The sequence below is a fragment of the Eleutherodactylus coqui genome, chromosome 3 (assembly GCF_035609145.1).
Source record: "Eleutherodactylus coqui strain aEleCoq1 chromosome 3, aEleCoq1.hap1, whole genome shotgun sequence".
Taxonomy (NCBI): Eukaryota; Metazoa; Chordata; class Amphibia; order Anura; family Eleutherodactylidae; genus Eleutherodactylus; species Eleutherodactylus coqui.
In genome coordinates this window covers 43,938,437-43,964,776 of record NC_089839.1, presented here as the reverse complement: position 1 = coordinate 43,964,776, position 26,340 = coordinate 43,938,437, and the positions used below count along the sequence as shown (strand labels likewise).

The following is a 26,340-nucleotide window of genomic DNA, read 5'->3' as shown; positions in this document are numbered from 1 at the left end:
TGCATCCTTATTATAGGCCATCAGTGTATGATCGGTGCAGATCTCACTCCCATGATTCCAAGATCAGAACTAAGGAATAGCATAGCTTGCTGGAGGGCTATAGTACCTTCACTGCAGTACCCGGCACAGTAAGATCCATGCGAGTGTGGTATTGTCTGGTACTGCAGCTCAGGCTATTAATATTGTCAAAGTGCAGTACACAGCAGGGCATGTAGGGGAGTGCAGACAGGACTTCTGGTACCAGAAAGAGGAGGGTTAACGCCCACGGGTGTGGCAGGAACTACGATAAAATAAGCAGTTCCAACCACCAAAGTGGGAAGAGACAACTAAGCAGCGCTGGACAGGCTGCAAGCCTGAGGTCCAGTGAGAGGCAGTGTGAAGGCTCCACACCAGGATCTTGGAGCCTGAGGTCCGGTGCATACCAGTTTTGAGACTGTCATGCCAGTCTAGAAAGAGGAGGGTAACTCAATGTTCACAAATATACACATACACCTTTTACTATTCAATGGGTATAGGATCACTGGGTAGCAGTGCCAGATTAGAATATGAGCAATTTGGACTGGTGCACTGCACCCAAGAGGCACGTGATTGCAGACAATTTGATGCACATTGTGGTTTTGTGCATGGATCACTGGCAGGCTGGCACAGATGTGTGCAGGACCTGCACAGATAAACTCATTACCATATGCGTGCAGGTCATGGAGACTAAGCAGCAAGGAGGCTCTACAAGGAAAAGTCTGGGATGCTGTGTAAGTGTATAGGGTCTGTATTAGTTTGAGGAGGTCTGGTCTAGGGACTGTAATGGTTCCAGTCAACTGTCACATGATCGCCTAGCAACAGCCATTTTCTTCCGTTACACCGCCAAGCCAGACCTCTAATGGCGGCCCTGGCATCAGTCGCCATCGTAAAAGATGGCCATGAGCGATATTTAAATATCTAAATATTTGAATATGTAAATAAGATGAAGTTATCATAATGGAGTCTAATTGATTTTAACACCAGGAGGAATAAAATTACCATCAATGAATCATCGAAAATGACGTGGAGGTCACTCAACAAAGTGGCCCCTCCCAATTTGTAACTTGTGAGTGTCTATTAGGCTCTTCACTCCTACTTCATAAATTGTTATAAACTACTCAGAGAATGACCTGATAGCTGCTTGAAAAAGTAGGGAAGTGGTAGTGATGCCTAGCCATTTGTTCTTTTTCATTTTTGGTTCTGTATCTATATTTTAAATCAAATTATGGAATAAATTACTGGAAGCCATCCTCTTCATCTTGTGGTGACATTCTAATCTGTTTAACCTGAATACTCTGTGGAGTAAGTTCACTCTTTGATTACTACTTTATCAAGCGCATGTAATAGCACAGGAGAATTTGCCATTCTTTTTTCTGCATCAGAAGCCATTGTGGCGGTCTGGGCCAGATGGACAAGAAAAGGAAAAAGAACATCTACCATTAGACATTACCTGTTTGTCACTGATTTACAGAGGAGCGGTCATCTCTCTGACATGTCTGTTCTAGTAAATACTTTTAATCAACAAAAAGTTTCCCTATTGACTAGGCCTAATTAACAACTGGGTGCCCCTAGAGTCTGAGAGTGTCAAGGATGTTCGGACACTGGGACTTTGTAAGGGCACAACCCTTTGACAAGGGGAATTGGAACACCCATTTCGCAATACTAGCACAGAAATGTGGTATTGGTTTAAACACAACAGCAGTGTGGAAAGAGTCCAAGTTTTTGGAGAGCATGGGGTCTATGGTCTACTTAATGTACCACCCTTGGGCAGAATGCCTTTTGATGTTGTTTTTCATGTAAATTACTCCTGGAAGCAAAGAATTTATATTTCTGTAATTGTTTGTTGTAGAAATATCCATTTAACAGGTAATCCCAGAGATAATGGTACCATAACAAGGAAGATGCTTCATATATGTACTAAGGTTGGGAGAGAACAGTTTCTGCTTATGGAGAGCGCGTAGTAGGTGTGAGGAGACCTTAAAGGCCATGCAATGCTCTACTGGGAAATTTGATATGCAAATGTGAGATGTTACAATAGTGCCAGCTATTAGAAAGTAATTTTCCTACAAGTCAATACTTGATCTTTTACCAGGCCTAGTCATGTTACTGTAAGGGCGTCTATGAGAGGGCATTCATGCGCCTGTGAGAAAGACTACATGCGCCCATTTTAGACTATATGAGGGTTTATCGCTGTTGGGAGAGACAGCAACAGCAGTACGTGCTGGTGTATATTGGAGAGTGGAAAACGAAGGACCACACGGGAAGTGGCGGAGGCAGTTGAGTCCCTATGTTGAGCTTGGATGGGAAGCTCAGAGGCAAAGTCAAAGAACAGCACCTGATACTTCCACAGTTGTGGCTGGTGCCGCATTAGGGTTCCTGCCTACGGCCGGATATTTGCTGCGTCCGCACTGCAGATCCGCAGCAAATAGCTCCCATAGCATGCTAGTGGAAATGGATTCTTCTTCCATACTTGCAGAAAACAATTGCAGCTTGCTCCATTTTTCTGTGGCTTCCACGTGGATGGCTTCTATTGAAGTCAATGGAAGCCATCCGACCTGTGGCGTGTCCACAATGAACATTGCGGACGGGCCATGGATTAGACGTTGTCGCTAAAAAAACCCATCTGTACTGTGCATATGCAACGGCGAGCCACCGAGTCCATCCGCAGTACAGATTTCCTGGCGACAGACCAGGTACGCGCAGATGCCACTGCGAGAAATTCGGCTCTGCAGTGTGCAGGGGGCCTTAGAGCTGATGAGGATACCCCAGGACTATGAGAGACTGTGGCTGGAGGAGGTCTGTATAAGACCTTCTTGGTTTGAGCAGGGAGGATACGGTCAGTAACTCGTGAAATTACCGCCTACAGCCTTTGGAGTGACTGAACCCTCAAGCAAGGGTTTCCGCAAAAGAGCAGCGTGATGTATGGAGTTGCGATACGGAGGATCAAGTGTTGTTGACGTAAATCTCCCGCCATCAAGTAGCAAATGCAGCCCCTATGAATCGGTGTGCACACCAGAATAGACTGTTTGAAGGGTTCACAGACCTGCAGTAGTTCTAGGGGGTTTCAGGTTCGTTAGCAACAGTTTAGGAATGTGTCACATAGAGGGCTTAAGTACCAATGAGTAATGTGCTACAGATGTACAAGCGGGTCAGGTCACCTGACCAGTAAAGTGCAAGAAGTGTCGTAGCAGAAAAAAAAAAAGAAGTTATGTTGAGCGTTCCTTGGCTAAGGATGCAGCTCCTAAGGGGTGGATTGGGTCGGCCAATGTCCATTATATACTATCAGTTACGTTTCAAGCAATGTTCAAGTAATAATGACCCTCTTATGGCGCCTCGTGTGGCACAGAGTGTTATGGCAGCAGAAATGCAGTCCTAAGCTCTCACTCCCAACCAGAAGGTTGTAGGTTCAATCCTCACGTGGTTCAGGTAGCCGGCTCAAGGTAGACTCAGCCTCCCATCCTTCCGAGGTCGGTAAAATGGGTAACCAGCTTGGTGGGGGTAATAAACAAATTACCTGAAAACGCTGCGGGATACGTTGGTGCTATACAAATAACATGTCCCTTCCTATGGTTCAGTAAAGTTTAGTTTTTAAAGTGCCGTCTCCACCGTGCCAAATTACCACGATGTCTTCATTACAAATCCTGTTAAAAAGGTCGGACATTTACCTGTAGGAAAGCTACCTTCTAATAGGTAGCACTGCCGATGAATTGTAACATCTAACATTTGCATATATGTACTAATTCATGCAAATTGGGCATTCAAAGGTGGAAGGAGCCCCGAGGGAATTTCAAAGACCTGAAAATATTTGCAGAGACGCCTGGATGTAATTACATGATGCACAAAAAATACAGACCTGGTGATCCCTGCTAATTAGACAACGCAGGGCTCCCCAATCCTGACAATTGTTGCAGCTTAATGGAAGCTGCTTTACTGCTCAGATGTGACAGTCATTTCTGATGAGAAGTAATCCCTTTAATAAGAAGGGATCAACTGCAATAGATAGTCCCCGGGGAATCCGAGGGTTTCCCTAAGCTTTGCAGACAATGTTTTAATGTGTTTTGTAAATGTGCTGTAAAGAGAGTCAAATGCAACATCTGACTTGCATATTTTTAGGACTCCCCACTCCTTAGAACGGGTTCCGGAATTTATTACTTTCCACTGCATGCTTTCTGAATGAGTTGGCTCTTCTTGGCATGAGGTTTGCACTTTGGTCTGCTTCTCTTTCCCCATTCACTATACTATTGCAGATTTATTAATTTTTTTATTTTGTTATTAAATTACAGTTTTAGACTCGGGCAATTTTTATGCTCAGGTTCAATGTGATAACGATATGGACGGAATTCAGACGTGAAAAAAACACATTCATTTCAATGTGTTCTAATTTACATGAATGATTTTTCTCTCGGACCGATAGTCTGGGATTGAAAGATTGTACCATGTCCTATTTTGGGCAATTCTGTTCAACAATTGCCCATTAGTTCCAATGGGAGGGGGGAAAAATGACAAGAGATGAGTGAGAATACTCGTTGAGGGACAATACTCGAGCGAGTATCGTCCTTTTCGAGTACCTGCCTGCTCGTCAGAAAAGACTTGGGTGCCGGCCGGGGGCGGGGAGCGACATCGCTCTCTCTCCCTCCCCCCTGCTCTCTCCCGCAACCCACTATTCACCCCTGTCAGCACCCGAATCTTTTCTGAAGAGTGGGCAGGTACTCGAAAAGGACGATACTCACTCGAGTATCTGCCCTTAACGAGTATGCTCGCTCATCTCTAAAAATGACATTACGCTTATAAATATGAGTTTCAAGTGTGATTTTTCTAGTTTTACTATTGAACCGTCATATAATTTTTCAGTGCCCCCCAAAAATGCATGTGCAATGGTGTGATGCATTTTTCTCAGAAAGCGCATTGCAATTGCAGGAGAACCCACTGGTTTACAACTGCAATATTGATCCAAGTTTCTCAGGCCAATATTGCACTTGCCCATGTGAACACGGCTATATGGTTCTTTCACTCGGGCATTTTTGGGCAGTTAATAGAACCCATTGATTTCAATGGGTTCATTCACATTACCATATTTTTTACACAAAAAAACAGCATGCTCTGCTTTTTTGTGTCACAGGTTCCCATAGAAATCTATGGGGAGTTCGTAAATGCACCCGTAATACACTGCGCAATTCTGCAGGAATAAAGAACACATCTGGAATTCATTAGGCTAAACAGCCATTTAAATTGGGGCACACAAAATAAGATGCCCTGCAGGCGCATAAGGTGCTTTAAAATACACTGATATACGCAGGAAAAAAATATCTTTCAGAGCGGAAATACGTTGCGCTGAGACGTGCACAGTTGCGTGAAGGAGCCCTTATGGCGCCTTCACACTGGTGATAAAATCGCACGATTTTCGTGTGAAGCGAGAGTGAGTGAAAACACACAATTATGAAAACAGTGATTTTCACTTGTTTCCTTAACATTTGCGATGTTTTCACTCATGCGATGTTGCGAGGAAAGAAAACCGCAGCGTGTCCTATCTTTCAGCTTTTTTTTAATCTCCCATGTTTCCCTAGGGAGCCTGCTTTTTATCGCATTGCAAAGCACAAACTTAAGTTTTTTTGTGCGATGCGTTTTTTAAAAATTAGAACGGCCTATTGACTTTCACGTTAAAAAATTGCGGCAACGAAAAAAACACAAGAAAATCACAAGTGGCAGCCATGTTTTTACAAGAAAAAGCATCGCTGACGCTTAAACATCTCATGAACGAAATTGCGCTTTTGCCACGGTGATATCGCGATCGCCAATGTGAAGGAGCCCTTAGGGTGTATTCACGCAGATGATATTCCCGTGTGGGTTCTGCCCAATTGCGATATAGACAGAACTCGCACAGAGATACAACCCAGTCATTTAAACTGGTTAAGGGCCATGAGCAATGAGCTGCGGCCAACACATGCTTAGAAGGGTGGCTTCCCACACAGATTATGGAAAATGTGCTTAGTTTTTGACGCACTTTTTTGAGTCAAAGCCAGTCATTAAAAAAAAAAAGAGAATCATCAAGGAAGAACTTCTTGTACTTCTTCCTGTTTGGAGCCATTTCTGGCACAAAAAAAATGGATCAAAATCTGCAAGCACGATTTCCAATAAACGCTGAGTGGGAGGCCAACCATAGGCAGTTGGGAGCGGGTCTCGCCAGGTAATGATGACCTTCCCAACTTACTGGGAGTCAGCACTGGATCGAATACCAAAAAAACAGGATTTTATAGACAAACATTTACTGCTAAGGTGTTGTTCAGAGATATACCTACCCCGATGCAGTCTTGTAGGTTTGACGCTGGGTCACGTTTGGTAATGTCATTGAAGCAGGCCGCCCCCTTCTCTATCTGCAGTCACTGTGACAGAAGGGGTCAGTAATGAGGGGTCCATATCAAAAGTGGCCTGGCAGAGCTGGCACAGCTGAATCAGGGTCTTTTCTGATAAGCACTTAAGCTGCCTTCACAGACGCTTGAAAATACTGTAAGTTCTAGTGGATTTTGTGGAAATTCCACATTTACAGGATCGTGTACGTAGAGGATATTAAAAAAACCCGCATCACATGGTGGTAAGTTTCCACAATTACTGTATTTTTCGCTCTGTAAGGCACATTTTTTTCCCCTCTAAACCAGGGGGAAAAGTCGAATCTTATATAGAGCGAATGAGCCGAAAATCGTCGCGATCGAGTTTAATGTACGACCGCACAAATATGTGATCTGTTAGCAGTTTTCTCACGTGCCCACAGACACCCATACATACTGCTAATTGGTGGTGAGCCTGGCGGGAACTGCTGCTGCTTCCCCCAAACAGCTTCTTCCCTTCCCCCTACCGCACACAAGCGCCCTGTGACAAGGAGCGCCGGTTTTTCAGACCTTTGCTACTTATGGTCAGTCATCTGCACTATCCCCTGTGCTGTCCCTGGGTGCGTGCAAAATATTCTCCCCTGTTTTCTCACTTTAAAACGGGTGTGACTTAGAGCGAAAAATACGGTAATCTGTTTCAAAAACCGCTGCGGATTCTAAGGCAGGAGCTTGCCTATTTATGCAGATTTCAACCCTTGACATACAAGGGTATCTGTAGCATATCCACTGCAAAACAAACGCAGACAAATCCACACCATTTAGATTGCAGACCTGGTTTCCTGCAGCAGATATGGCCCCTATGAAAGCCTTAGTCACACCGGCATCTTTCCTGTGCAAAAACCTTGATTTTTAATTGCACCTAATTCAGATAGTCTTTCATAATAAAAATGACAGCCTGTACCATCTGCAACCGATCCTAAGGTCTTATATGCTGCCCCTCTGATGCATTGGCTTACAATGCATCAGTGCAGAGGGGCGTATTTCCATGACGTTAAAGCACCCAACTGGGTGCTTCCTGTACATCGGTGGCAGCTGCATCGATTCCTATGCTAGCTGCCGGATAAGGGAGGGAGTTTAGCAGTGTGACTGCTAAAGGGTGCAGCTAAGGTCCACCCACTCCCATTGCTGGCTGCAGGAAGGGGAGCTTAGATCCACCACCATTGCAAATTACCAGAGGGGAGAAGGGATGTGGTGAGCCAGCGAGGAAAGGGGGGGGGGGAACGTCTCCACAGCCCCTTTGCCGTTCAGGCACACATATGGCCGTGTAAGTGGGCCCTAAGACAGAAAACATGTGTAAAAATTAATTCGCATCAACAACCATTGTAACAGCCAGCTACTGCTACAGGATTGTGACGGCTCAACTTGTGATGCCGCGCAGTACATGATGCAAGTTTAGGTTCTGTTGCGTTAGGCATCCTGCAGCAAGGACAAAGCTTTAATAACCTTTATTGCTATAGAAGGGTTTGTGGAAGAGGGGGAAAATAAATGCACACCTCAGCCTGGGTTTGCAGATACTCCATGTGTAGTGTCTCCTGTACTTTCCATTTAAGGCCCTTTTACACAGGAAAATCATTCTGGTTGTTCAAAACTCCATACTCCTGTGGGGTTTTGAGCGCTCATCATTGTGTAAATACATGCAGAAACCGTAGTCTAGCTTAAAAACAGACTGTTGGTGTAAACTGCAGCCGTTTAGTACTGAGCAGGGAGGTGGGAGAGAACTCTCCTCCAACCGCCAGACCTCCCTTCGGGCCACACTGAGCGATTTGCTACTTTAACAGCACAGAATTAAGGCTACATGGGGACGAGCATTGGGCATAGTTTGCCTGACACTCATTACGTGTTAGGCCTTTAAGCCACTAATCTTTCACCAACACCCATCTTGTCCAGTGATAAGACCTTATTCACTACTCATAGAATAGGTGATAAGTATTTGGTCAAGGCCAACTCCCAGCTTTCACAAGTCAGTCCAGAGAGTCCCTGAATGACAACTATCAGTCTCATTAGAATGGAGCTGTACTGCATGTGTGACTACTGCTCCATTTATTTGGAGACACTTGGGACCAGAGTTAACTGATGAGGTTCTGACCACCAACCCCGAGGTACTTCTGTGGTCAGGAGACAAGTTGAGAACGTTAAATGTAGGAAAGCCACTTTAATGTGGCTATTCTGCAACAAGTCTGTGATAAGATCTACACATGCAGGATCTGTTGGGATTTTTACTGCTTGCAATATGGTGTGTAATGTGCAACATATTGCCATGATGCAGAATAAAGATCCACATTGCAGGTCAGCTTGTGGACTTCTCTTCTGCAGGAAGCGTGTACTGTAATATGCTGCAAGTTGTCCAAGTTCAGATGGAAGACCTGCAGCATGCAGTTGCCACCAAGAACTTACTATACATGGCATGTGGCACATTTCTAGCCACTTTTGCCAGTTGTCTGCAGAGGCTTTAGAGCCCTCAAAAAATGAATCTGGACTGATAAGCCAGCGTAAGATGCCATGGCATTGTGCATACATTTACTTTAAAGTTAGGTCTTCTGTGAAGGTACTTCGCCCCATATTTTACTAGTTATCAGACATACAATAAATGACAAAGATTGACTTTTTTGGTTTTTATTGGAAAACAAATATACAACTTGGAATGGATTTGAGGCAAATTGTGCCATAAGCAGGTTCTTCTGAAAAGTGGCTAAACCAAAAGTAAACCTTAAACTGGTGAAGGAGCTTACAACTCACTGCTGGGTAATGCTATGCAGACCCCTCACATCAGTGTAATCCAAAGAAAAACAAAATAGTAAGCAAGGTGAAGATGTTCCAGGTCTGGAGCAAACAATATAGTAGGAGAGGCAGGAAGGGTGGAAGGAAGAGAAACGAGACATGTATCTGGATATACCAGCTTTGCATTAGTGCAACATAAGTTCAATATTGGTTAACTATCTGTAGTTTAGAGTTGTTTACTCCACATTCCAACAAGCAGACAAGTTACTTGAAGAAATCCAACTCGGAGAAGGGGGAGGAGATAAAATTTAAAAGTGAAGAGCCTGGATGTTCCCGTGTGAACAAATTCATCAAGGTCTTCCATGTGCACAAAGGGCTTTGATAAAATCCAGAGTAAGCCACATGCAGCTTTTTGTTACTTGTTCAACTTTTCATGGAAACCGAAAGAATAAAAAGTTTAAGAAAAAGACAGTGACAGGAATATGGGAAACATGAATGGAATTCTAAATTACTATACATGCATTTTTTTGACAGTAAGGGGAAACATTTTACAGATAAGTTACAAACAAAGAAAGGCAAATAAACATCTTTGTACAAGAAATTTAAACACATTCTGTACAATCTTCACTTTGCTGTCATCATTTGTACAAACTCTGCAAGAGAAAAGAGGAAAGTGTGAAATCAAATGTAAAACCATGCCATGACTTCCAGAACATTTATTAAGACACTCAAGTACCTGACAAGACCCAACAGCTGCAGTCCTGTGGGAAAGTAAGAGTTGGCTGCACATGCCAAGTCTCTCCATGACCAAGTGGAGGACATGTGCAGCCAACTCCATGCTATGCCAATGGTATATACCCATATGTGGTGGACTTGTTGCAGGTGTTCCACAACTGATCAGTTCCCTTCATCTGAATTAAGTTTTTTTGTTGGAAAGCACATTTCTGAATGTCCCTTCAGATGTTTATGCAACACATCTGCCTCAAAAATACCACCCGTTAGTGGTGGTCCCAGCAGCAAGCCCCCACTGAACAGTAAGCGCACATACTATGGTGTGTCAGTGTTCACATGGTACAACCCCTTTGAAGTGGCGCAATAAAATAGTTTCCCTAAGCTTACAAGTCATCTTCCATCCATGGGATAGGAAATAACTTGCCAATTGAAGGGGGCAGTCTCACAACAGAGAGCCACACTGATCATCCCCACCCCATCCTCACTGAGCTTGCTGCACCCACTGAAACGCATGGAGCACTGACCACACATGCTCAGCCAGCGCTCTTTTTTCACTTAATAGCACGGCAAGGCAGAAACCGAACATAGGTCCTCTGTTCTTGAGATCAGCAGGGGCCTCAGCGGTGAGACCCCCACAAGCAGACAGTTATCTGCCATCCTGGGGCTAGTGATAATTTGTAACCTTTGTACTAGCCCTTTAATGCAAGAGTGATCAGTTCACACTGAGTGAAATAGATTCACATTTCTCAGTCATCAAAAACTAGCAGGGGGAAATGCATGGGAAATGAAACGAGTGAACAGCAAGCTGATCTATATGGAAAGCACAGATGATGCAGCGTGGGTAAACCTCTGCATTTCAATTAAAAAAAAAAAAGCCAGTTCTGCTGCACATCCAATAGAGCGTTTGGCGAAGATACCAGACTTGCATCCTTGCAAATGCATGACAATGGTTGAGATGACCTGCCGTATAAGCAGTCATTATATAGGGCAGCACTCCCTACGGAACAGGTTTATGCTGTGCTTGGAATGCCTAATACATACATGACAAATTACTCTACCCCCCCCCCCAACCCCCCACCCATTTCCACACTAGATTACCTGAAAAGGTCCCGAATATGGACCACTGGAAGCTAGAGATTAGTGAACGTACTCTGTTTGGGTGTTTTTGGACCTGAGCACCGCTTTTTCTGAGTAACTGACTACTCGGACAAAAAGATTCGGGGGGGCGCTGTGGGGAATGGGGGGGCTTGAGGGAGAGCTTTCTTCCGAGTAGTCAGTTACTCGGAAAAAAGCGGTGCTGGGGTCCAAAAACACCTGAACCGAGTAAGTTCGCTGATCTTTACTAGAGATACAACATTCAGACATCTGAACTGTTTGACTTTTAGCCAGGGTGGTTGAGTCAGTGAGCCAAGGTTACAAATCCTCATGACTCATTTGCGAGTGATAACTAGTACGTGGTACAATAAGTGTATCAATGTTTAACAGGGGCTTAGCTGAATAAAGCATTACAAAAAACAATTCCAAAATTCCTATAGGAGCATGTATAGGAGAGTCTGAATTGAGTTCTAGCATAATTGATAAATATTTTTATGACAATCCCAGTGGATACATTCCTACCAAAATGGGACTGGACCCACAGCCCTGCTTCTTAAGTACAGTTTACAACTAAGTTTCAGCCATTTAACCTGCAACCATTATATTCATCTCAAAATAATCAGATTAAAGACTTAGAGGTCTGCCTAGGTTTATACAAGACCAGAACCCACCTTCATAATTTACTTGACCATCTCCATCAATATCTGCTTCCCTGATCATTTCATCAACCTCTTCGTCCGTTAACTTCTCCCCCAGATTTGTCATCACATGACGAAGTTCAGCAGCGCTAATGTAGCCATTGCCATCCTGTAGAAGATAGAAGGTACAGACTGTTAGCTCTGCAGCTGCATAGTGTTAACCACCCCAGGTCAGTTACCAATTGCACAGTATTTGTGTAATACCATTTTGGCACCCTGGGCAGACTGAGGAACATTCTGCTTAAAGAGGTTCCTTCTGGGCATTTGTTTCCTCCCACAATATAAACATATGATTGCAGATTAACCTGTTTATTAAGTTTCAGGATGTGATTGCAGGAGTTACAAAGCTCGTTCTGATTGAACTAATGTAAATTATCTAGTGTATAAAATGTCTGTACATACAGTAGTAAATTATTGACACTTAGTATGATTAAGATTATTCACAAGACAGACCTCAGAATGATCAGACATCCACATCACTGACTTTCAGGAGTTACATTTCTGCTCCTAATTTTACTGTTTGCTGGAAGCACCTGTCCACATTGTGATTTTGCTGTATGCAAACTAAAATGCTGCATGATGTGTCAATCGTGTGCTGCAGAATAAACAGCATGCAAATATGTGCTTTGAGTCCGGGGTGACTACTACTAACCACCGAAGCCAATGGAAAGTAAAATAAGCCTGCCTCACAACTTAGCAGATAGATGCAGGTATACAAGCTACCCAAGACCTGTGCAAGAACCAAGCAGTTTATGAAAAGGCCATCCTTTAAGACTCATACACGCCTGTCTTAAAGGGGTTGTACCAGAATCACAAGTTATTCCCCATCTATAGGATAGGTAATAGCTTGCCGATTAGTGAGGGTCTCAGATTCCTGATTCCCCCGGTGTGGAAGCTGAACGGAGTGCTGGCCGTGCAAGTACACTGCCACTCTATTCACCTTCAATGAAACTGCCAGATGTAGCTGATGGCAAGCCTTCAGGTATCTGCTGACCCCATTGGAAATAGAGCTCCTGGCTACACATAATCAGCCAGAACTCTTATTCTAAGTCCTTGTAGGAAGAAGCAACCCCCACTGTAACAGGCAGGGGGACAGTTCCTGTTCTTGAGATGAGTGACGAGACCAATCAGCAAGATACCCCTTATCTGGCAAGTAGGGAATAGCTTGCAATCTTGGTTCAACCTCTAATTATAATGGCAACCCATGTTTATTCCTACGTTATAAAGTTCCACCCTTTTAATATAGTTTGACAGCTCTACAAGACAGCTGACTGCAACAATGTTCAGTCACATGACTGGCCAACTAGGTTATTGTTAGAGTTACTAAGACTCTTGCTTCTTCCAAAGGCTAGTCTAAGGACTGTATCTCAAAATATATGATTAAAGAACCATGCACTTTGCAGGAGTACCACCATTTACACTACCTACCAGATGCCAGCTTGCTTAAAGGTGTATTCCAGGCCCTTACTGATACCTGATCAATGGGGTCAGCCACTCAGAACCCCCATCAGATCAACTGCAGTAGGCAGGGTGGAATGGTTTGTAATAAGACTGCTTCACTCCCATTTAAAAATGGCAGCGATGCCTCTTACTACACTTCCAGCTCCTTATTGCTGTTGAAGCCAGAAGTGCAAAGGGAGGCATTGCTGCCATTTCAAATAAGTGAAGCCAGCTATTACTTCTGACCCAGACCACTGTCAGTGCAGCAGTCTGGACAGCCAGCGATCAACTGGGATACTGATCAGTAGACTCCCACTGATGACCTATCCAGAGCATCGCTTATCAGTGGTAGAAGCCCAGAATACCCCTGCAGCTACTGGCACCACATTAGTTTCCCCAACTAAATATCTTTAAAACTTGTGAGTGGCAGAACAAGGATTTCTTTACTTGGACCCGTCTGATTCAGATTCAAATCCACAAGCTGCCAAGATTGTGGGCATTATTGAGGCACTGCTAGGAGGCATAGCTTGACAAGCCACTACAGTTTTATTAGTGGTACAATTCGTATTCCATACTGTCATCTAACAAGTACCTTGTCAAACACACGGAATGCTTCTCTGATTTCCTCTTCACTATCTGTGTCCTTCATTTTCCTAGCCATCATAGTCAGAAATTCAGGGAAGTCAATTGTTCCATTACCTGTTGAAGATAAAGGCTGCGGTTAGAACCAAATGTTGCCGATTTGGTTCTGTTTAGCACTGATAGACTAAGATCTTACCATCAGCATCTACTTCATTGATCATGTCCTGCAGCTCTGCTTCTGTGGGGTTCTGCCCAAGCGACCTCATCACTGTGCCCAACTCCTTTGTTGTGATGGTGCCATCACCATCCTTGTCAAATAGTGAAAAGGCTTCTTTGAACTCTAAAGAGGGAGGAAAACAAAAAAGATATATATCAACCTTTTAGAACCAGATCTGATTTCTTATACTTGCAAGTACCATTCCTTTACTTCACAGAACCCCATGTATAGTCCTGATTCTACATATGCTCATATATCCAGTTACAGGGATATACAGCCCTGAGGGGGCATGTGTACTCCCAAGTACATAGGGCTGAGTATTATGTAGGTACTACAGAGAGTTGGGGGAAATGCCAACTACTCCACCAGTGGCCATGCCACATCCTGCAGAGGTCACATTGGTTTCTACATGAGACAGACAAGACATTACCAACATTTATCAAGCTTACCTGCGATCTGCTCCTCTGTCAGTTGGTCAGCCTGAAAGACAATAATAAGTGTAAGTCTACAAGCCATCTAGTTGGTATGCACAGCATTCAGGTATTACAAGTGTATTCTGAAGCCACTACCATTCGATTTAAACTATTAACTTGTGATCCCAACACCATCCAGTCTGAAAAGTCACAACGTTAGAGTCAGTCAGCCCAATCTGCTCCCAATGTCACACTGAAGGAAGCAGAGACCAGAGCACGAGATCACCAATAACTGATTTTCAGTGCATAATCAAACAAGTCTTCAGACAGTAATCCCTCCTGAACTAGTATGGGAAGCTCTTCCAAGACTACTGCACCAGTACCAACAGCAACATTGAAATAAGGCTGGGGCATTCTTAAGTGTGGAGGAGCAACTGCCACCAAGGCCAGAGGAAACACTGTATACCCCATAGCTGTAAACTTGGGTATGTATTACATGTAGCAGAAATTCTGGGGATTTTCTGCTGCAAGACCTGCAGCATTTCTGCAAAGAAAAAAAAAAAAAAAAAAAAAAAAAAAGTCCACAGCATTGTGCTGATGAACTGAAATGACTTGCGCTCCCATAGCTGCCTTAATATCCTCCCCCACCTCTAAAGTCCCCATGCCCTGGGCACATCCTCTAGTGAGCGCAGCGCTGATCAGCAGGTGATGCACAAGCGACCAGCTGTGCAGATTGACTTTAGAATGCTGCAAACATCCCACAGCGTGTAAACAGTGAGGCAGTTTCCACATGGGTGATAACAGCACAATGAGTGAAAACTCAGAATGATAAAACCCATGCGTTTAGTGGTTTCATTCCTATCTGCGATGTTCACTATGTGATGTTGTGACGTTTAGAAATCGCTCCTGCCCCATCTTTCTACATATTTTAATTTTTTTCTAAACCACCCATATTTCCACATGAAGCCTTTGTTTTATCACAGCACAACGCATGAACTTGCGATTTTTGTGAGATGTGTTTTTATCATTAGAAACTCCTATGGGTCGCCCATCACGGGCAGCAGTGAAACAATGCTTTTCCAATAAAAACAGCTGGTGCTCAGACATCACAAGATCACATATGCCATTTTGCCACGATTTTCTCATGGTGATCTTGCGATTGCCCATGTGAAACTAGCCTGAACGTTTATAGGCAGATTGGTGGATTGGAGGGGCATCAGCAGGCAATACAGCCTCCCCACCCGTTTGGGATGTCAAAGATGGCCATTGTAGTTGTCTAATGCACACTGCTCTGATTGGCTAGTACTCATTTGAGCAGTGCTGGCCAATCAGATTAAGTCTAACACAGTAGTAGTACGACACCACCAGTGCACAGTGGGGATTAGATAGCCTGAAGATTGCCTAGGCATCTTGGAGTGCCGATAATGGGACCCAGAACCAGTAAATCAGAGAGGCAGCACAGAAGACAAGTGAATACAGCGGTTCCCTGACAGTTTAGTCCCCAACCAGAGGGTCACTTTACAAGTCAACATGCTGGAGTTTTTCTGTATGGAATTTGACCTGTTGTGAAGCCTTCTATCCTTTAGTGGGCAGACTCAACCCACACGGACTGGGCCTAAAACTACATTCATCCACACTACTAGGTAGAAGTGGCATGTTGCACCACTAGATGTGCTGCAACCCACTACTGGCTCAGTTTCTTTGCACCAGTGACATTGCAGTGAGTGTGGGGCCCAATGGGGGAAGGGAGGGAGGGTCCACAAATCAAGCCACCCATAAGAAAACATGGGTGTCTGCAAATGCATTAAAGCATCCAGATTTGTTTTGCGGACCTTTTGGTCCAAAACACAAATTGTAGCATGCGCCATTTCACTGCAGATACCACACGGATGAAGAAAATGGAAACAGTCCATTCCACAGCCTGTCTGCAATTCAGTTGTGGATACCAAGTAAAGCAGGAGCTCAATAAAAAAAGTGATTAAAAATTATGCGCATGCTTCTGCACACATCTGGAGTGAAGATTCAGACAGGATACAGAAGATAGTCCTTGGCGGGGTGGGATTCCACAGTGGGCTCTGACCCACCCATGCACATGAGGCCTAAAGCTTTTATAGCTCCCAGTACTATAGCAAGACTAACATAGCTAGCATGCTCCAACTGTCTTAGAACAGCGAGAAGGCAGCAATTTGGGGTCCATTACACCAACTAGGACCATAGTTTAAGGCACTAAGAGGACAACAAGTTTAGGGCATGTGATTTATTAAGGCCACCACTTGTGTTCTACTGAGTAACTGGCACTGAAAGTAAATTACATTCTGCACACTTTGTGAACTTGGCCATTTAATAGACTGCAGAGTTAGCCTGCCATTACACTAAAACTTATTTGAAGTGAAGCGATCATCCTGTACTTTATGGGCCTAAAAAAGTTATTTTGGGGCTCAAAGTTGAGGGAACTGTTTGCTCCTCAGGAGGTGCCCCATTAGTGACTACAAGCACAACTCTCCAGCCAGCTGTGCCTGCACATCTATGTTAGAGTGTGCACAGCCAGCTGGAAGAAGTGGGGGGCTCCTGCACATCTATGTTAGAGTGTGCACAGCCAGCTGGAAGTAGTGGGGGGCTCCTGCACACTTGCTTTTCTTGACACAATTTTGCTGCATTTTTTTTAATGGAAAAAAATCAATAGGACTTTCTAATGTTAAACGTATTGCAGTGTTTGTTCATGCAAAGTGTTTAACGTTAGAAAGTCCAATTGACCCTCATGTGTAAAAAAAAAAAAAGCAGCAAAGTCACAAGTGTCCAGGAGTGCTTACAGAGCATTGTAGGCCTGCTTCTAGTGTCGAGTTGGTATGTGTGGCTTTCTATGCAGCCCCCACCACCTTGAGTTGGCCATGCTCCATCCACTTCAGACAAGATGTATAATTTATACCAAAACCAGCATAAGTGATACCACAGTGAAGCCTACACCACTGTCTATTAAGCAAACTGCACTGGGTGAATTGCCACAAAAATACTGGGCTTAGTACAAGTCCGTGTGCCAGTTTGCAGGGAAGCCATGCTGGACTGTGGCACCTGATTAGTATGAGCTACCACTCCTATCCACACTATTGAACCCTATGATGTAGCTGGTGGGATTTAACAGGTTCCCTTTAAAACCAGCTACCAGCAAGTAACTTTCTGGTTATTCAGTACAACCTGGACTGAGGGGCCTCACTAACCCCTTGTGGAGGAGCAAATAACCAAATACAACTTCCCTGGGCTGCAGGTTAAGTCTCTTGGAGTTTGTTATAAAGCCCAGAGTATCAGGAGATGCCAATCAGTGTATTTAGTCAGTAATTCCCACCTTTGTTGACCGTGCCCATTAGCCAGATAACCCAATGCAGATTTACTTGAAGGGATTCCTTTTGTGGCACTGTACCAGTAATTAATACTTAATTGTTTTAAACCAACCACAAGTCTGGTGTTACTGTATAAAACCACTAACTTTACACTATATAGTAATTAGGGCTGAATCATCAAGAGGTCATAACCTCATTCAAGGATCTCCTCTGTAAACTCTTCACTTGACTGATTTGGACCAGCATCCTCCAGTCATGTGCAAGCTGCCGCAGGCAACGCTTTTCCTGGCAGCGGTTAGTTCCTCCCTGGTGCGGGCAGACATCAACTTCCACTGCATGTGTGCCACTCCCAGGATGTTGGCACAAGCGCAAGATCTGAAGCAGAGACATCCACAGCACTGAGAGGGTGTTTACACAGGAGACCTGGGTGGCCCTTGAATGGTCTGGATATGTCCACTGAGCCAATTGCCATACAGTGCAGGTGTTTAAAGGGCCATCTAGAGCGAGGCAAGGCTTACAGTCACTTTGCAGCACCATTACTGATCTAGCGCTCCAAATGATTCAAAGAGGATAAAACCTGCTGACCGAGTCCCTTTAAAGTGACCCCCCAAACTCCAGGACAAGATTTAGCTGTGAGATGTAAGGGAAGCAGTTACTTGACAAGCTGTTTTTGGACCTCTCTAATGCCAAGGTGAATGTTGCACCTTCTAGGCCCATCATAACTTTGTGGCTAGAGAAGGTGCCACTGACAGACGTTTCACATCATGGACCATCTATCTACCACTGCTGCTACAGCTAGTTTGTCACCAATCCCACTAGAAAGAAAGACAGTTTGTAGATAGTAGTTTTACATGTAAAGCTTCTCCACTATAGAAGTGAGGAGACCCATTTCTCACATCAAGCTATTCCACTCCACCTGCTTGCACAAGTTACAAGGTGTATTGACCAGGCTTGTTTACTGATTGGACCATTGAGTACAAGGACTCCTTCACATGAGGGTGGCAAAGTGCCACAATTTTACTTTTGGCCTCAGCTCCCAGCAGCTGATAGTGTTTCAGCACACCCCATCATTGTGATGAGGGATGCTAAAGGGACAAAGACCGCGCTTAAGCGTGGCACTGGAAAGTGCCATGGTCTAAACACATGTCTGAGAGGCCCCACTGATTTCAATTGGAGTATTATACCATGGGGTTCTAAACGCTGTGTTAATTGCAGGGAAAAAACCTGAGGGAAGCCCAAGACTTAACAAGCACAGGATACCCCACTTATACCTAGAGGTTTGTCACAAACAATCCCGTCTGGGCCTGGTCTAAAGCAAACAGCTATAGTTGACTTTTCTGGGGTCCCAGGATGCAGCTGACAGCTGGTACTGGCAGTGACTTCTGGGTAGAAGCACATGAGTGATGCAGTGCTACACCCCCAAACTCCTGGCATCATGGAGGTCAGGATACAAGTGTTGATGGCAGAAGCATCAGCAGTGATACTATGGCCTCTGATGGAGTACAGCAGTCACATGCTTCCACCCGGCCACTGGGAAGTCACTTCTGGCTGGGCCCAGTTGGGGAAAAGGGGATTTTAATGACAAAACCCACTTCAAAAAAAAGGATTAACTGAAAGTCAGATCTTTGGGGGTCCAACTACCACAGCCCCTGCCAGAAAGGGGCTGTAGCACTAGGAAAAGTACTGCAGCCTCTTCCCAGTTCAGTCACAGGATCTTTTGGCAACACAGTATCTTGAGGGGATGGACTAACTGTAATACCAGGCACAGCAGAGGTCCAGCACTGTGCCTGTTGTACAATGAGACTGGTGTGTACCCAAGTGTCATGACTCCTCTAAACACATCAGGAGTCAGACACTCACCAGTCTTAGCACTGATGGCCTTAGCCCCAAGGCCAGGTCCTAGATATCCCTTTCAATAGAGGTTACAAGCCATTATAATGAATGGGACACATGCACTCTAGAAGGAGAAAGGCATGATCTCTACAACTTCTGCTTGGCTTTGAGTAATTTTTTGTCATCAATCCAAAAGATACCTTTACACAGGGCAATTATTGCTGGAAAACGCATATTCAGGCAAGCCTTGTGTAGAATCAGCTGCCAATAACAGTGACAAGTTGCTCATTTGTCAGATTTGCATGTTTTTTAGCAGAACTACAGAACATCAGCCCCTGTAAACACAGTTGCTCTATGAACTATGGTTCCTGTATAACAGCATGGGGGGGGGGGGGTTATAGTCACTACCGCACCCAAGAGTTGTCCCATGTAAAGGTACACTCTGGTTTTATCTTGCCAATAGTAAGGGTAGTCTTCTGTAGACTTGTTAACCCATCACCCAAACCCTTAAGAATACCAGGGCATTTATGCCAGTGTGTAACAAGTATCACTCAGTTGTTGCATTCTCCTTCTGGGAGGGACTATAATTATGACCCTCTAGTTTCACAGCTCGCTCTGTCTAGATCAGCCTTTTGGCACCCTTTCCCATCGTCCTTAAGAGTATCGCATGTTCGCTCTCCTGTTCAAGGGTTCCTGCCCAGATGAATGTAGACAAACCTAAAGCCAGGACAGAGTAACCCAGTACCGAGGTACTTGGGCATTTTTCCAGTAGCGCCTACGAACCAGAATGGGCCTGCAGGTAACACCTCTGATGAGGAAGCTTGGATTTTTGGAGTTGTCTTGAGCCAAATCTCAGTTTACACAGGAGGCAAGTGTCAGACAGCTACCCAATACATCCTTGCCATTAATCCAGTCACACTTGTTTGGGTGGGACATGCCACGATTGCCAGGTGACCACCATCTCACATCTGCACCAGCTTTAGATAAGCCTTCACAATCTTACATGTATATTCTCCATGCTGTCAAAGGCTTCTAAAATCAAGACTTTGAGCATCATTTCCAGATGGCAAACTAACAGTGATGTACCCCATTAGATGCCTTAAAAGGGTGCCCTCAACTGGGTGAAGATGGGAACACTGCTTAGCAAGAGGTGGCTGGGCCATCAGCTATGGGTGTTGCAGAAACAGTGTAGCGACGCTCCCTTGGCCGTTTCCATCCTCCCAACCACTGCATGCAGGTGGGACATACGGCATGGGTTATCCTATAGAAATCTGACAGCTGCATGTCCCAGATGGTAATGCCCTTTAATGAACAGAAGCCAGAAGGTGATCCTACGTGTCCTGGTCAAAAATGAACATTTCCTTGCATATAAGGCAGCTTCCTATTAGAGAGGCGGCCACAAATTCCATCCAAATATTCCCATGTAGAAGGGGGTTGTCCAAGTACCAGATTTTTTTTTTTTTTTTTTATAATTCTAGTCTCAAGTGTGTGAACACAAATGCAGGGGTCCTTCGCCCATGCTCTGTCCTGGTGATCCACCACTGCAGTTCTCAGGCTGTTCTTGAATGGATGCCACCTGGCTGTTGCAGTACCATTCTCCAGGCATCACCACTCAGATGCTGTGAACCAATGCCACGAGAACAGCACTTCACCGTGCCAGCCTCTGATTGGCTGCAGCAGTCAAGTGGCATTTACTCTACAACACACCCAGAGGACAAGTATCTACTGCTGGTTAGTTATTTTAATACTTGATCATACTTAAAGAAAAAAAAACTGAAGTGTTTTAAGAGTGTTTCATGGTTGTTAGCTGGACAATCTTTCATTGACAGACATTTCTTCAAAAATAACAGAGGGTGGGGTATATTACTTCCTGACCACCACTGTCAATGTCCCTCTGATCTGCTGTTTCAGGCCCTTAGGCCAGTCTCACACGACTGAATTTGGATTGCGGAACCCGCAGTAGTCAACCGCGCAGACAGTATTACGTACCCATTAAGATAGCATTGGCATGTCCGCTCTATTCTTGTACGAATTCCACACGGACAGCTTCCATGGAAGTCAGTGGAAGCTGCCCGACCCACAGCCCATCCACAATTGACATTACTATTTGTCATGGGGACCCACAATGTCGCCTCAATGGCATGGGGAAATAAAAAAAAATAAATCTGTACTGCCCATGTCTAATGGCAAGCTGTCTGGACCATCCACAACACAGATTTAAACATTTCTGTTGTGGAATCCAACCCATCTGTGTGAGGCCGGCCTCATTTTCAGCTGTATAGAAGACCAGCTGCAACTTTCTAGCCATCTAATGCACATGATTCTCATTGGCCAACAGAAGTCATAAGATCAGTACTGACCAATCAGAGCAGGCATAGTACATTCGTAGTCAGCATCAGCCATCTTGGACGATTGAAGCAGCGATCTAGAATCAGCAGATTAGAGGGGCATCAGCACGGAGGACCACCAACTGTTAGAACCATATTCTTCAGTCCCAGGATAAGATTGTCCTGAACCTGGAGGGCTACTTTAACTGTGCAGTGCATGGAGAGTGGTAGTGTTGCTGTACGGAAGCCACTTCAGTTCATTTTCAGATGGCACTGCCAGATTGTTGGGCCTTTTTTAACACCCTGTTAGAGAGTCAACCACTGACCCTACCTACACCAAGAAGTGGCAGTAGGGCCAATACCATGTTACTTATGACCAGACTCCTGTCAAGTCCAAATGGCAAGCTTGTTAGTACAGTCAATAGCCTAGTCAATTAAGAGTGGCAACAGTTTCCTAGCAGTGACCAGCTGCCCACCTCCTAAACAGTTGTGTCCCACTAAGGTAACACTGAATGTTCAATAAGACGTGCTAGTTTTGTTGCACACGTGAACACTCCCGTAGTGCAAGCCTTGCAGAAGTTAACGCGCCATACCTTCAGGCCCTCGGTGACTCAGGAGAGATGCCTCCTTAGGATAACAAAGGAGTGCATGAATTGAAAGTGGTCAGCTTTTACTATGGTGATCAGCGATCAAAGCCAGATCTGCCACTTGTGTTATGCCCAAGTGCAGGCGTTCTCTACGCAGCCAGCTGCACATAACTAGAATTACTACAGATTGTCCTCCCATGAATGGAAGACGGGGCGGGGGACACTGCCGGTTTCAGTCAGCCCAGGAAGTCATGTCCGAAGTAGTTAACAGATAAGGGAAGTCTTGTACAATCCCTCAGCACGTCACCATTACATACCCACGCCCTACAAGTTCTGGACAACCTTCAACTCAAGGCCCAGAGGCTCCACATCAGTCCGTCGTATGCAGAATACAGGCTTGTCACCTAATATAAAGGCGAATGATTGACAGTCTATTCTAGTCTGCAGCAACCACCAACTACCTGCTAGATAGTGGCATTCAGACGCCTTCTAGTCTTGCAGCTGGTGGTAAGTCACCCTTGGACACATACATACAGTTTCGAGTTGACTTGTGAGATCACTGGTTGCTATTGGCAACCCTACTCTTAAGACTAGGCATACCGCCACATCAAAAGATAAGGCTGCCATAAACCAGACCTGTATTCTGCTGACAGTTGAGATAAGATCCACTGTAGGGGTATTTCAGAACATTTAACTTCTATTGATAACTGTCAGCTCTGCAGTTTACAATTCCTGACGATCAGTCGACTCCTGGGGCCACAGCAACCCGGATTGGTATTGCAGGCGCTGCTACCATTGAAGTCTATGGGAGTTGCACCTGCAGTACCAATCCAGGCCACTGGACTAGTCAGTGCAATCTACTTCCGATGTCAGCTATTGTGCAGCAGCCCCGGAAGTCAGCTGATCAACGAGGATCGTGATCAGCAGACCCCACTGGTCATCAATAGTAAGTTAGAGATTGTCTGAGTCCAGGAAACCTGTCGATTGTTCCACCCAAAATTTATAACAAAAAAAAACCTCCACATTTACTCCTCTCCTCGCTTGTCCTTCCCCACTGCCTCCAGTCTCCTGTGATGTCACTTTGCATGCTGAGCCAGTCTACAAACAAGCTGCAGCAGCCAATGACAGCACTCAGTGATTATGACTGAGCTCTGTCATTGGCTGCTACAGTCAGTTATGGGACGTCACATCAGACTGTACACAGCCCAAGCTGGCTACAGGGAGCAGAGGCAAGTAACTGCTGATTTTAGTATTTTAATGCATGGAGGAGTCTTTGAAGGCGTTTCTGACATCCCCTTTAAAAGGACAACAGGAAGCACATTTCTTGCTACAAGAAATAGACACTAGACCTGTATGGAAAGTTGTTCCTATGCCAAATGTATCAGATTTTAGACAGTATCTCAAGTACACTATCTTAATTAGTCTCCGTAGAATGTACTTCTCTCATCTTCCTTTTAAAGTCTAAGAGTACAAAGAAGTAGCTCCAGGACAACTCCAGTCATTTTGTTAAATCATGACATGACGAGGAAGGCAAATATCCCATCAACCGAAGCCAAACAGTTCCTTTACAAGCCCCACAGCCTGGAGTAGATGTGCAGAGACGGGGCTGTACAGGAGTGAATCCAAGAGTAGGGAGATAAGCATTATACTGCTGCCTGTATCAAAGAGCAGGGCCAATCCTGGTATCCATGGTTACATGCATCTACTTTGTTTACATAAGAGTAACAATGTCACCGACACAAGAAGCTTCCAGTGTTACATTACTGAAGTCATTCAGAAATAGGAGGGTGCACAAGCCCTGCACCAACCACCCCTATATAGCGCTTGCATTACTACATCACTTGCTATTAGGGCTCACAATCTGTATGCTTTTGCAGTGTGGGAGGAAACCCACGGGAACATGAGAACAAACTCCGTGCAGATGTTGTCCTTAGTTGGATTTGAACCCAGATCCCCGGCGCTGCGAGGCAAGATTGCCAACTACTGAGTCACCGTGCGGCACTAGACTCATCACTGGTCTTTCAAGGAACTGTCTATATTCCAGCATTATTCTTGATGAGCCCAGCTGCAGGTTACAAGCCGATGCCAGGTCACGTCCAGGCTCCTTCTATTACCACTAGTGGAGCAAATTCTACATTCCATGACTAATCAGATTCCACACGACTTACTGCCCATTCTGTACCCAAAGCGGGATGGGCAGATACCAACTAAGTGCAATACCTCCACACCTGGCACGGTAAACCCAGTAGGGCCGAGGCAAAGGACTACTACTGAGCCACCACCTTTATCCTACACGACGACGGAGTCCTGGTGAAACACATAGAAGCAACGTGACGTCAGCCGGGGAACACTCCTGCGTTCTCATTAAGTGCCACGCCTAACATGAGCGACTAGCGTGGGACGACAAAAGTGCAGGATGAAGATTTTTCACGAGACTCGTTAACATTGCAGACCATAATCAACAGCATGGACACCATGACGGTCTTAAAACATCCAAGCGGTGATCAAAAAGTGACCACTTAAGTTTTTGCAAGAAAATGTCAAAGGGCAAATATATATAAAAAAAAAAAAAAAAAAGACCCCCGGGAGGATATCTACCAGCCACCACCAATGGGCAGGACTGGAGCGCTTCCTCCTTCCGGAAGCTGCAGCACAATGCGGCTGGACCCACCCTGGGAGGAGATGACTTACTCCTGCCATCGGGTCTCCCCCGACTCCCTATAGGAGGGGGGATGCAGAACACCTGGCTGAACTTCAGCCAAGGCACGGATGAGCGCAGCCGTTTTATTACAGGGCTCGTTTTACACGCAGGCCGGTAAATACCAAATATAGCAATACGTGCAGTAAAATGCATCCACGCGCTTAGGGAGGAGGGCTTTTTTTTTTTTTGGAGGGTCGCCGTCACTTTTAATTGCAGCTCGCCCCGGCAGCCGCCTATTAGTGCACGACCCAGTTTTCACATGGGTTGCTGGAGATTATGTAACAGCACTCCACAGCCTCTTCAGGATACAAAGAGCCTGTCAGTCAGCGGCGGCGGCAGCAGGGCGTGGGAGGAGGAGAGCTGCATGCGGCAGCCCTGGCTCTAGGAGCTCACCTAGGAAACTAGATTAACGCGGAGCAACACCCAGCTCCGCCATCAATGAATGAACTCTATGATGACCAACGTCTACAAGGTCCGGCAGGCGCACAGCCAGGCAGATACACATTCGTAAAAAGCCTGCACGGACACGCCAGATGGGATCTGCTGGACAGACGCACCCAAAGCAGTGCTGCAGCAGCCCCACAAGATGTTCTGCAGCAGCCATAATTGCACTAGTGACACATTTAACAGCACCCATGACAAGCTTGTTAAAGAAGTTCTGCAGCAGACACGTTACCATAGTTAAGCTTTTTTTTTATTGCTGAGAATGCAATGCCAAGAGGTTCTGCAGCAGCTTAGGATGCACACATAGTTCTGCAGCACTCAGATGGAGAATGTAGCAATGAATAAAAGGCATCACCATGGAGATAGAATGAGGGCAGAAAACCCTCCATGACTGTCTCAATGGAAGCCTTGATTTGTTTAGGCAAGTGCGCAGTAAGCCCTGAGGGGAAACCAGGACACAGCACAACCGGCGAAGGGAAGGAGAGGAAAACACAAGAAACCGCCTGAGGGGAGAGAAGAACCGCAGAGAAGCAGGAAGGCGCCGGCGTTACTCACCATTTCCAATGGATGTAATTAGCGCGCAGCTCCAGCAGCTCAGCAGGCACAACCTCACCCCTCACAGGCTCGACTCGGACTAATTTCCAACCGCCGCCAACCGCTCTTCATAAACACCTCCCTCCGCCCTGGATTCCTCCGCCAACGCGGTAACTCCGCCCCCTAACAAAGAAAGTGATGGCGCGGCTTTCTTCTCACACGCCACCCGCGCTTAAACGACTCCTACGTCAACTATAACTGATAAAAGCCAGTGAAAATCGCC

The 26,340-nt window shown here is 45.3% G+C and overlaps 1 protein-coding gene across 1 annotated transcript; it reads right to left on the bottom strand.

Annotated features, from left to right (window-relative positions):
- Nucleotides 1-8,998: 8,998 nt before the first annotated feature.
- On the bottom strand, nt 8,999-26,201 carry CALM2 (calmodulin 2). The gene is made up of 6 exons (XM_066595530.1): nt 26,079-26,201; nt 14,333-14,363; nt 13,863-14,006; nt 13,677-13,783; nt 11,618-11,753; nt 8,999-9,772 (listed from the first exon to the last, which is right to left on the bottom strand). The coding sequence occupies exons 1-6, from the start codon at nt 26,079-26,081 to the stop codon at nt 9,744-9,746; spliced, it is 450 nt and encodes a 149-aa protein (XP_066451627.1). The 5' UTR covers nt 26,082-26,201; the 3' UTR covers nt 8,999-9,743.
- Nucleotides 26,202-26,340: the final 139 nt, after the last annotated feature.